Source organism: Oxyura jamaicensis, chromosome 9, assembly GCF_011077185.1.
Source record: "Oxyura jamaicensis isolate SHBP4307 breed ruddy duck chromosome 9, BPBGC_Ojam_1.0, whole genome shotgun sequence".
In the NCBI taxonomy this organism is placed as follows: Eukaryota; Metazoa; Chordata; class Aves; order Anseriformes; family Anatidae; genus Oxyura; species Oxyura jamaicensis.
Window position 1 is genome coordinate 3,190,611 of NC_048901.1, and position 13,255 is coordinate 3,203,865.

A 13,255-nucleotide genomic window follows, 5' to 3' on the forward strand; every position below is an offset into this window, starting at 1 on the left:
AGGCAGAGTTAGGGTGGTGGGAGCCTTCATCCACACATGGATAAGGAACCCCAGCACTAAAACCGCCTTCAAGTCCCTCCCCGATGCAGCTGTCATTCCTCAGCCACTTGGGGCTATGAACATCATAAACCAGAGCACGCACGGAAGCTGCATTTTAAGGCATGATTGGCACCTGCACAGCCAGACGTCAGGACAGCAAGTCCCATGTTCAGACAGCAGAGTGCTCTGTGTGCCTGAGGTGCTGCAGGGCCAGGGGCAGGCTGCCAGGAGAGGCTGAGAGAGCTCGGCCAGGTGAGGATAGCGGTCCAGGATCGCAGGCATGTCGGCAGTGGTCACTCCGGTTGCAGAAAATTTATTTAACTGTCTTATACAGAAAACACTAGTTTTAGTTACCAACTCACTGGGTAAAATACAGCATTAGCTCCCCTTTTTTTCCCATGCTTTGGGCAGGCTCTGGGCTGCGTGCCGGAGGAGCAAGAGCCTGTGTGCTGCCCAGCACCGGTGCAGTATGTGTACGGGGAGCTTGGCATCAGAAACTTGTCAGGGTTTGTCTTTCTAACCTCCTCTTCGCTCATCAGTAGTGCTTCAAACTGCACGTACAGTATACCTTCCCTTCTTCACCAAAAACAGATGGGAAAAATTCATATGGAGTTTTGCTGTTGTTCTCTTAAAAACTAGTACAAATTTAGTATGTGCTGATTGGTATTATGATTGCTGGCACTTATTTGGTGCCCAGTATAAATTTTAAACCTTCTTTTTTAGGATTTTGCTTAGTCCTGTCAACCTTGGATTATTTTCATTAATCTCTTTAGTTTCCCTCATTAATTTTCTTCACTTCAAAACTTGACTGATTATTATTAAATATCTGGCTGCTGCCAATGCCCATGACACATAGCGGATAGTCAGCATTTTTATCAAAGCTGTTTTCTGTTGGTTGTGGCATCACAATTTATTGTATACCTAATAAATTCTGCTTGACTGCTACCTAAGAAAAATTCTGTTCTAGATCTCAATTAAGTTTAATCTACAGCTGAAGTAAGACTTAAAAAGAAATCTAACACAGAACCTGATGCAGTGCATGTTTCCCAGGTAGTAAAATGTGGTCATCAAGTCCTGTATAACCCTAGCAGGTCCATTTTAAGACCGGGTCCTACCCTCTGCACTCTGTTTCTGAGCTAGCTCTGTGCACTAGCTGTAACCAGCTTCCAAGGATTACGGGAGTCATTTGTTTTCTGGAAGAGTTTTGGTTTATTACATGAATTGCTGAAAAACTGGAATTCATTGAACTAAGGAGTTTTGTGTTACAATTAAAACCTCTTAAAAAGAAAGATGCACAGAATTTAGGCTGCCAAACTTGGATAATGGTTTACTGCTTTCCCAAAAATACCCTGGGCACCCATGTGGTGGAACGTTATATAGAATTACTGACTTCGTAGCATTAACTAATCAGATGTGTAGGCTGCTTTTTTTTTTTTTTTTTTTTTTTTTTCTTCTCCACAGAGGCTGATTTTTTTACTGGAGTGGCAGCACAGGATGTATGGGCTAGGTAAATTGAGGAAGCTTGAGTGTAACCGGTCAGCCAAATGCCAGAGCAGCTGTACAAGGACGTGCATTCAGCAGCACAAAGGGGGAGCAGTGCTGCCTCGTGTGCCCACCTGAAGCTACTTGGACCTGTAGTTCCCACTTCAGGGAAGGCAAAGATGACTTAGAGTGTCCCATAGGACAGGACTTGTGTCTTCCTTCAGGAAGGAAAAACTTAAGGGGTCCTCTTGTAGCCTCCAGGAGGTAGCATACTTATAAATATGCCTCAGAATTTTGTATAACAGCTACAGTGCATCTCTGCCAGCAGTGGAGCTGTTCATTACATGCAGTGGCTTTTAAAGGGATTAAAAAAAAAAAAAAAAAAAAAAGTGTATCTTAGTTTGAAGAACTGTATTTAAATTAGGTCCTTATCCTGTTCCCCCAAGATTCATTTATATCTGTCTATGCTATTTCAGTTTGAAAAGGGAAGAGATCAAATCAGCAGGATAACAGTCCAACAACATGCTTATAGATCGCTATTCTATGTTGTCAAGGCAATTTCTTCCCTCTCAGAGAAAGATATGTATTAGCGTTGTAGACATCCAATAAAAATGAACAGTTCATTTATTTTTAAAAGGAAGAAAATTGCATGCTGTGATAGTGAAATGAAAAACCCATTGTCCTCCCACAAGTCTGGAATGAAACCCTCCCCTCAACTAGAAAAAAAATACTTTTTTTCTGGAATATGTAAAAATATAGAAGTAATAGCATGGCTATTGAGGGGTGTAGTTAAATGGTCACGTAATCTTGGCTTCACGTTGTACCTGCCAATAAATTCAATCCCGTGTGCAATATATGCCATAAATTCAGTGAAATCCAATGGCCACATGATTGGAATGTCTCAGCGGTTTGCATGATATAATTTAAATGTTAGTGTCATTTCCTAATGCAAAGCCTTGGTGCTGCTCAAAGTGCAGCCATATTTCTAAGGTTATGGAAATCAATACTGTACATTGTGCAATGGGCATCTGAGCATAACACCGATATGTCCTTGGGTACTGCTATCAGTAGCGGATTTTTATTTCATATAAGTAAAAACAAGTCATAACCAAGCACATATTTGCTGAGCGCAACAGTTGATTTTCTTATTCGGCCTTTAGGGTGTCATGTATAGAAAAATGATTGAATAACTACTGAAAAAAACAGAGATGGACCATAAACAATACAAGTACAAACAATAATCCAAATCCATTAAAAAAAAAAAAAAAAAAAAAGGCAAGAGATCATAGGACCATGTTTATTTTGGAATTGATTTCTTTTGGGCGCACAGAACATGACCTGTCCATTATACCGTATCTTTCTCTGGCTGAACTTGCTACAGTGATCCCCCACTAGTAAAACAACAGTAATTTTGCAAAACTTGGATTTATGTGTGTACCATTTTCTTTGTTCCTTTGAATTAGAGGATTAAGACTTTGCAGCGGTGAGCAGAGTAAAATCCAAATGCTCCCAAAGATCCAAGTCAAGAATCCACCTCTGCACCCAGTGAAGCTCGGAGGAAGAGCATGGCTGCTGCTGGGCTCTGCTCAAGTAGGCTCATGCCTCTGCCCCAGGAACAATGAACACCTTTGGTTTACTTTGTACTGTTTGTTGTGGTCATTTGACACTTCAGGGTTCATTACAGAATACAAAATTGTCGCACTACCATCTTATTTTTATTTTTTAAAAAGCCTGGACAAGCTAACAGTTGTGATATAGAAGGCGGGCTTAGTTATCATGTATGACCCAACTACTTGGTCAGCTTCACTGCATTTACTGTAGGATCATTCCTAGACTGTGGTGTAAGTGAACTTGTCTGCATCCAAACTAAAATTGTTCTAATAGAAACGCTTATCCTCCTGTCTTCAAGGAGCAAACATAAAAAAGAGCAGGTGGCATCAAAGAGCAATTTCTTCTCTCAGACATTCTCTGCAACCAAATCTTCTCTTGGTTTCTGAGTTGATAACTGAAAATCCATGTCCACACATAGTCTGGTTCATATTCTTGTATTAGGTGTAAATACAAGAATACTCAATTAGCAAATATACACTTAATCACACTGCACATAATTATAAGGTTATCTGAGCTTATCCTGAGCTCAGTCAACAGTGTATAGTCCTGCTGGATCCTGGGCATCCCAGGAAAAAGTCAGCAAGTATTTCAGGCCCAGTTATCACAACAATTTCATAGCAATTCTGAAGTTGATTGCAAAGCAGTGGCTGAAGAAGCTCTGGAGTTTATCACCATCATGCCACCAAGGGAAAAAAAAAATCAATTAATTAAAATTAATAGCTCAGTGATCTGTTTCATCTCTAGACTCTCAGAGATAGGTTCCTTATACAGTTAGAAAGGCAGAAGATTTTAGGGAATAGAAAGAAGGAGGATTGATCTTGCAAAAAAAAAAAAAAAAAAAAAAAAAAAAACATCATCATCATTTGGACTGAAATCTCATGCTTTCCTTATGCTGCTTAAGCTGAAAAAAAATCAAGAATGTTGCCTTTATACATGCCATTCAATCCTGTTAAACATATTATAGTCCGTGGGGAGAAAAAAGAAAAAAGAAAGAAAAAAAGGCAAGGTAAACAAAAAAACAATCTTTGTAATATTTTGATAGAATTATATATAAGCATGTTTTATATTATTAGACACCACGATAACCAGGGAGGCAGATTCATTTTTGTCACTTCTCTGGTAATGTTACTGTGTTATTAGAAAAAAACTCACACTTTTCAAACAGTGGTATTAAGCCCTTGTTGTCTCTACGTTAACACAAATTGCTGTTTATTGACATATTAACTTAGCATCAAAATTGATAAGATTTGTGTTTCATTGGGATATTAGTAGGAAATCAGAACACAATTGTTCAGGAATGTTTCAGACATGTAAATTATGTAAAAATAAGTGTTTTGGATAAGCAATGGCAGAATGTATTCTTTGGCATTAAAATAACTTCAGAATGTACCCTGACATTTTAACTAGATAGTTTATGAATATAACTGCAGGTGGTCATAGAAACAATACTGGGTTTGAGAGAATAGGACATTTCTGAGATTAATTCAGATGAAGACACTTATTTTTAGACTACTGTATTATATTTCTGGAGTCATTATTTAAGGTAAAAACATTGGTTTGTGAACACTACTATAATCCTAAACAATGTTATGAAAGATTCAGCTCGAATCTGCACAGTTGACTTTATTTCAAATAAAAAGGGCTGGAAACAAGAATGTTTTCAGTAAAAAATTCCCAAGCTTATCCTTTAAATATCGGGAGACAAATCAGCCCCTTGCTACTGTCAGATTTCCAAAGCCAGATTTATTATTCCTGAGTATAAGTGAGTAGGTACAAAGAATTTCCAAAAGTCTTCCTACCATTAGAAACAACCTATTCAGAACATGAAGCGGTGTCCCCCTTTCTATCACGCACACAATCCTGAGTACCTACCACATTGCACTCATGCCTTTACAGTCTATTTGATTTGTAATCAATCTAAAAAGGAAAGCACTGAAACATCTAGCAAGTTTTGATTAGCTACCTGCATTTCCTATTCAAATAAAACCATGATATACTCATCAGCTTTTAAGTTATGAGCATTATTGTCACCTCTCTCTTCCTTTCAAAAATATTTAGTATGTCTTGAATTTAATTAATGAAAAGCATTTATAGAGTACACCTGAGATCTTTAAAAGGTAACTTTCAAGAAAGATGTCAGGTAGTGAAATACTTGACAGCACATTTTGCACTCTGACACCCGTTTTGTCAATATTTAACTCATGCTGCTCTAATGCTCCTAATCAGAAACACACTGCATGGCTCTATGGCAAAAGCTAGTTTAGAATCTTGACTGTGAAGTTTGGCTATATGATATAAACAAGATGGCAAATACATTTAACAAGCTAGTTAAGCAAAGATTAACATCCTGCACGTGAAATCACCAGGTTCTTCCTGTCTTACGCTCCTCTGGTTCTCCTGAAATGCCCACCTGACAGTTTGTTCATGACAAGATGAGCAGGCAGAGAAATCAAATTGTTTATTAAATGCAAGAAACATTTAAACCAGGCTTCTAAAAATTACCCAGTGGTTTTTGGTTTGAAAGCCTAATTTGCAACATCTCGGACTTCATCTTGAAAAATGCTAAGAATTTCCAGTTCTAGTTGAAGTCTGCGGGAGCTGCACACACATTTGCTGTGTGTTTAATTTGGACTAAGTTTCACCAGATTCCAGCTGTGTCGCCATGTTTTTTCCATTATTTTTAAAAAAGTAAGGTCAGATAACAGCACACCCTTGGAATATTACACTGTGCTACACTAAGAACGTAATCTGTACTCATTTCTCAAAGAATAGGCATTGCCTTCAAAAGTGAAGTAGTAAGGTAAGTTGCTTAATAAATACACAGTTTTTAATATTCTTGAGAGGAAACCCAAGTGTTTTCTCTCTGTCCTTCTTTCTACAGCACAAGAACAAGTGCAGTAGGTACAGCGTACCTACAAATGCTAAGTAAATAAGGAATTTTTGTTGGGAATATTTCTGATTTTTATCTTGCTGCTCACTGACTTAAGCAGTAGCAAACCTATTGCTTTGCTGTAGAGGAAATGAAACTGCCTTATTCTGTTCTTTTTGTAGTATCTGGATATAGTGGGTTCAGTCTGTATCTCTCTAAAATCATCTTGGTCAGCCCTGCCCACGTAAGTTAGGTGCATATAAACAATTCAGTGTTTAGAATCATTCCTTTAACAAGATTTATCTTTCCTGCAGTCAAACTCTCAGCTGTGCCTTAAGTTTCCCACTTAGCTGGCATGCCAGTGCTCTGTATGATCTCCTCACTTGTAGGGTAGTAAAGGAGTCTCAGCTGATCTGTCAGTCCATGTCAATTTAAGCCTCGGTTCCTTAATCTTTCCCTACATCAGTCAGTCTTTTTCCATATCAGACCTTGTCTGGTCCTTACATGTTGATCCAGGACTTCTTTTTATACCTTCTTGCTATTTTTCCTTGAAGGATTCAGTCACTAAATAAAGGAAGGGAGGAATATTTCGCAGTAGATCACACAAAATTTTGTTAATTCACTTTTCCATTTATTCTTCCATTAAACTCGTCTCTTTTGTAATATTTTTAAATGTGTTTTGAAAGGAGTCTGAGCATTGCTAATGGTTGCAGAGGCTTCTAGATTTTTATTTTTTGAACTGGAACAGAATAAAGGGCACTCAGGGCTCTGGAAACATGGAGGGTAAAGGCTTTTACATTGTACAGCTATGGGTTGTATAACCCATACAATACTATGGGTTGTCTGTTCTCTGTTCTTGTTTTTCATTACTACACAGCAGAAGACTTAGCATTTTTGCAGCTATATCACCAATAAAAATGAAATGTAAATCAAGAGTACCCAATAAGCATGGTGAAATGAGCAATCTCAATATAAAGGCTTAAACTTCTACTCTTTTTAGTGTGCTAGCAACCTGATCCTGTACCTGTCAGACTGCATAGACCCTCAGGTCTGATAACGGGGAACTATTCAGTATTTTCCATTCCCAGTGAAGTCAGTAGCAGCCAAGGGAGACTGAAGCAAGTCTGTGAATACCTTAGAAGATCAGCCCCTGGTATTGCCACTGATTATATTCTTCACATGGGTTCCAAATCCATAACAAAATCAGAAAGACATTTGTTTGAGGTATTTATAGAGCATCTGTTTGACTAACCATCTGTGCTCTGATTGAAGTATACACATGGTCCAGACTGAATCAAAACCAATTTTGTGGATTAAAATAGTAACTTTGACAGTGTTACATCTAAAGATTTTACTGCTAGTGACTTCATTGACCTGTTTACATAAAAAGGTAAATTTTAAAACTGCAAAATGTGAAAGGTAGAATGAGGAGCCGTGTGACTAGTATGTCCACTTCAAAAAGGCTTTGGGCTTTGAAGTTAAGAGATTCTGCTTGAACACTGCATGCCTTTCAAAAAACCTGTTTGCTTAGCTGCCTTCCTCAATTTCTGAGTAGCTTTTGGGTTTATTTCTGAGTACAAAGTTAAGAATACGCTGAAGAATTCTGCCATGCTTTCACTTGTCTCATATTTCTATTTCAAAATAAGATTCATACAGTTTTGATGGTAGTAACATTCAGTACAGATATTACCAGAACATAAGAAATGTGGCCGACTGTAGCTTGGAGTTAATTGCACTGAGAAACCTCACTTTGTAAAATTCGGTTCACTTACTTCATCAAGATTATCTTTTCCATGGATCAGTATGTTTTGTATGTTCTGAATGCTGAGATGAGGGATCATGATGAAAAGATGAAAAGCACTAGGCTATAATAGGATTAGTTCAAAAAAATTTTTTTTTTGAAAATTGTAGTGGTCACTTATTATTTATTGAACTTGTTCCTTAGGACCAATTACTAAACAGCAAGTATTTTTGAAGCAGATTATGGTTGTTCAAGATGTTAGGAAATTGAAGTTTCTGATATTGTTTCACAGGATTAATTTTCTTTAGTGATAACCTGGGGAATTCTTTAAATTACCTCTTTGTAGTTGATGTAGCACCATCTGCCACATCTGCAAAGAAGGTAATTATTTTTAGGAGCAGCTGTGTTTTTTTGATTAAGTCTTGAGTCATCAAGGTCAGTATTTCTGAATAATTCAAGGTAGGAAAATAGAAGCAATTGCTTTGCATTTTGTTCAATAGCAAAGGATGGGTTTCTATTACAGTTAATGCCATAAACCTCATAGCTCTTTGCTGCAGTCCTCCCATTTCCAAGAAATTTGTTTGCGTTCTTAGTGAGACAATTTAGCTTTGTGGGAAAGAAGTATCAATCATAATTCATGTATCAGTAAAACAGCATCTGGTGGCAAATAAATGACTCTGTTAACTTTTCTATTAGTGGATGTATTAAACTGAAAATGGCATGCTTCTTAGCACCGGGCCATTGGTTCAGGTTCCCAGCTTCGGTTTCAAAAGGCAAATTGTAAATTAGGATCTCTGACACCAAAGGAAAAGTCATTCTCTCACAAGATCCAGAACATTTTTGGTAGATATTACAGAAGATGTGCACCCTCTACTGAGCACTGTACTGACTGAAGCCCCGCAATAAGCCCTCCTCCTACAAAGATTCCTTGTTAAGCCTTCCATGATAGCTCTAAATCCGATGAGCAAGTCCAAGTCAGATCAGTATTCTCCATCAGGTGTTAAACAAGGGGAGCCTAGGAAAGGTGAGAATTAGGACCTGAAGCCTTCAACAGCTTGCTTTATCTCGCAGTGAAAAGGCGTCCGTCGATCTGTGCCTGATGCCTTGAAGGACTAGTGCTTTGTGTAGACTTGTAATGTGCTGCCGTAATGAGTGTAGGACATTAATGCAGAGTTACCATTTGATGATGACACGACCGCATCTCTGCAGCAGTTTCTTTCAGCTTTCTGCTGTTGAGAAACTAATGAGAGAAGGCAACTTGTCAGAAAGACAGAACAGTTTTTCTCTGGGGAGCTGATGAAAAGTGGGCCTATCTGACTGGCTTTGCTACGGAGCAAAAGGTGGCAGAGCTGAATGGCCTGAGGAGGCTCTCTTAAGAAATCACATACATGTTGAAAATTAAAGATTAGAGAGGAGTCTATGAAGAGAGGAAACTGATCTAACGGAAAGAAAAGGTAATTGTAAAAGAGGTGTTGAAGAGCCAAACCTGTGTCCTGTGTTGAATGAAAGACCCATGAAAGTAGCTAGACAGAACCTGGTACAGTGCATCTGCTTATGTTGTGAAAGAGTTCATTTTGTGACATTGAATGGCCAACCTGAAGAAACTCAGCTAGGTGCTCATTTTCCCATCAATTAGTATGTGCTTCTGCGTATCTGCTTTGCATGATACCTATGGTGTTCACATAACTGACTAGCAGTGGTGGCAAATACGTGGGTGTATGTGTTTCTCTGTGCTTCGTTTAGAAAGCGTACATCTACAAACTCGCTGAAAAACAGCTGAGGAGTCTAAGACTGTTCCCAAATGTAACTCTTATAATTTTTCATTTATGCTTGAAAATTTTTCTCCTTTTCATTGTCTGTGAACCCTGACAGGGTGAACTGCTTTGCAAACAGTGAGAAGCTAGAGTTTGTTCTACTAGCACAGCTCCAGATCTGAACTGCAATTCAGCACAAGGATAAAGGTTTAGCTCTACAGCTACAGCACAGGAAACGTGAACCTTTAGACAAAAAAAGAGCTCCAAAATGTTGCAGACCCTCCTGAATGTGTTGCCCTTTGTTCTGGGAAACAGAGTTACTGGTTTTACCTATGCACAGAGTAATCAGCTGGATGTGAAATACATCTCTGACTACTGGGATAGCTGGCATGAGAATTGAGGCTTATGAGATTTCAGTAATTTCAAAGGCAGTTGCTCTTGCCTGTCTGAACTTCAGTCTGAGACAAAGCTGTTTCTCGTCCAAAGCATATAATAGCGTTCTACATTTATTTCACTCATCACATAACTTTAACAAAGTTTTCTATATTTACAAATGAAAAGTGGTTTTATTTTGGAAAGTAAGCAGATTTTTAAGAATCAGGAAAATGCTACACATCTTTCTGCTTTCCACATGACTGGGAAGACTGCTTTACTGCTGTATGGAAGATGCAATGCGCTACTTGTAACTGGAGTACCATCCAGAAATAGCACAGATTTGTTGGTACTCCAGAACATAACTCCTTACCTTTATTTTCTAGCTGTACTTTAATATACTACCCTATTTGTACTGTTTAACTGAGGTCCAAAAAGGCAAGCAGTTAGCAGCCACACCATCATCTTTGTTCTTTTAGACTTGTAGACAATCTGCCATGTGAGTTCAGTTACCTGCACCCAGTACAACTGAGAGCAACGCTCACTGTCAGCATACCAGCTCCCTGCAGGGCAAAGCAGTGGCAAAGCCACTCAGTCTGTCTGTAAGGGAAGAGCATGAGAAAATAGTGGCCCTTTTTCTTCAAGCTGCAGGTCAGGCTTGACTATAACTTACTATTAGACTGCACAAGTGATGCATCTTATAAAAAGAGGCCATGCACAGCCTGTGCTGGGAAGTACTGAGCTGTACAGAGGCAGCCGCTAGTCTAAATGCAGAGTTGTCAAGGAGGGCACTTCACTTACACGGTATTTGACCTTGGAATATGACGTTCTTATTTTTAACAAAGATATAAACCTGAGTGACTTCATGTGTTTAATGTCCTTCATTCTGCTAAAGAACAGCATATAAGGCTTATAAAGTGCTATTTTGCTCTTTCAAATGCCAGAGAAATTATTTTTATCTATACGATCTCAGCAACAGAGTGGTATTTTGTAAACAGCCAAAACACTTCCTTCTAAATACAAACAGTACTGGTATCTTAGAGAGTACTGGGGGTATTGCACCTTTCAAGTAAAGTCAGGTAACATACTGGTCTCCTTTTTGTGTGTGTTCAGTCCTCCCTTCATGAATCTTCCCCTTAATTAGCAATTAGTAAGCGCTAAATTAGTTTTATATTTTTCATTCACTGTTCTAATTCCAGCATATATAATTTTGTGTTCTGTGTTTGTTTTTTCCAAAATTTATGGAATAGTACCTCACGTATCAACAAAGTTACCTATCCATGGAGGTGGGAATATCCATATCTGGTTCTAAGCAGATTGTCAAGGATTATTAAGTAAAATATCTCTACATGAGCCTTTGCGATGTCTGACTGCGGATTTGGGCAAAAAGCTGAAAGTAGCTTCCTCTTAACACATTGACTTAAGCTCCAGTAAAGGTGACTTAATAAAAAATCATTTTAGTTTTCAATTGAGCAAACTAGGAGATTTCATATGGTCTGTTATCCTGTCAAAACTGATGATAGATTATTAAGCCATGGTAACCCGATTGCTTATTATGGTCTATCACCATGTGTTCCGTATCTTCTCATAGGTGACTTGCAGTGAATTAAAAGCACCCTACAGACCCAGTTTGGAAAGCAGAACATGATGCTGTTGGATACTCAGTAAATTTGCATTGGATACTCTAGGAAATCTCTGGAGAAAGAAGCCTTTAGCTCTGTGTGGCTTTTAATAGCTGTCACATTATGTCCAGAGAGAGGAGCTTCACTAAGCTCGCGATAAGTCAGTTATGATGTAGAGGGAGATCTTACCAGGCTGGCCTGAATGATTTCAAAAGTACTGTCTGAGGGGTGATACCGGCTCTGCATGCAAATAATTTGTTGAGCTTATCTTTATGGCTGTGTCTTTCACATCTACATCATCCCAAAGTGAGCGTGGCTTTGCAGTATACAACTGGCTCACAAAACAGACTGTGCATGGCTTACCCTTGCTCTAAACCGACAGTATAGCAAGCTGTTCTGCCTGGGTTACAGAATTCAACCTCTCCTCTTGTGTGGTTTTGTTTTTGTTTGTTTGTTTACATTTTAGTCACTACACCTTAACTTTTTCAGCAAATGTTTCTTTTTATAATGTCCACCTGGGTGAATTAATCCAGCAAGTATTTTGTTTGCTGTTCGAAGCTGCTTGCATATGAAAATGAGCTAGTTCCACGTTTTACAGTATCATTCAGGAGAGATGGATGTGAATACAGGCAGCTATGTGTTGTCCTCTAGTCTTCAAAAGGCAATCGTCTATTTCATATTCATGTAACATTGCTCCAGAGAGTTGTCCAAGAAAGGCAAATGAAGGTAATAAATAGGATAGTAATGTCAGCAAGGAGACTGTAGACAGCTTCTTGTAATCTAGGTTTAAGTTACATCTCTTTAATCCGTTGTATTTTTGACATCATTTGAGTTATCTACGTAGCTCAGTCACTGGAAAGGTTTTTGGGGGTTTCTTTTGTGTTTGTTTTTTTTTTTTTCTTTTGTTCTTCAGCAACTTTGAATCTCCACTGATGCAAGAAGTCCCAGAGCACCAAGGCAACAGCACAGACAGTTCGGGAAGCAGTTTGGGAAGCTCTGTCACAGCATGTAAAAAGGTAACTTCTAAGTTTATATTATTTTCAAAGGCATATATATCCTGGCTTATAGCTTTGCTTTTTAGCTTTTACTTTTATTGAGGAATACAAAATTTAACCAATGCCTAAAGAAGAAAAGGACTGATACAGAAGAATTCTGGACACTGTTATGGTATCTTGCAATTTTGCATGCATGGGCTATACTTGTCTTGCTGCAAAATACATTATATACATGTGGGAGGTAAGTTACCTGAGTATTTCTTGTTTTCCTTGATATCTGGCAATGTGAAATAAAAGTCATAAAGAGCACAGATAATCTCAGAACTGCTCCATGATAGGTTGCAAATTTCTGGGTCCCAGCCTGAGGGTCCAGAGCTTTGCTTCTCTCAGGTCAAAATGATACAGGGTCTTTCATGGAAGGGAGCTTTTCTGTCTTCCCTAGCGTCTTACTAGAAGAGTTTCAGCAACTGAGGAAGCAGTATAGATTTGACCATTGCTGCTTTTGTTGCCTCAAAATGGCTTTATATGTATTTATGTAATTTAGAGGATAGGAGGGAAAGAAAGCAGTGCCCTTACATATGTCATTAGGAAGAATCATGTATGACTGGCAGTGGTTCATGCACATAGGTAATTTCAGTACAACTCAGAATACATTCATGCAGACCTTGGATGCTTCCATCCACTCCTGCTCCCCAGGGTCAGACTGTGGCCGTACAGCCGCAGGGAAGACCACTACCAAAGACCTGTTGTGGATGGCAGGCCCTCTTTCG

At 38.6% G+C, this 13,255-nt stretch overlaps 1 protein-coding gene across 11 annotated transcripts in view; it reads left to right on the plus strand.

Moving 5' to 3' along the window:
* Positions 1-13,255, plus strand: part of SPHKAP (SPHK1 interactor, AKAP domain containing) — a 97,404-nt gene that overhangs the window by 31,030 nt on the left and 53,119 nt on the right. For all 11 annotated transcript variants that reach the window (XM_035335255.1, XM_035335256.1, XM_035335257.1 and 8 more), the window contains one exon: positions 12,404-12,506. In XM_035335255.1, the coding sequence (XP_035191146.1) occupies positions 12,404-12,506 (103 nt within the window). The remainder of the gene's footprint in view (positions 1-12,403; positions 12,507-13,255) is intronic.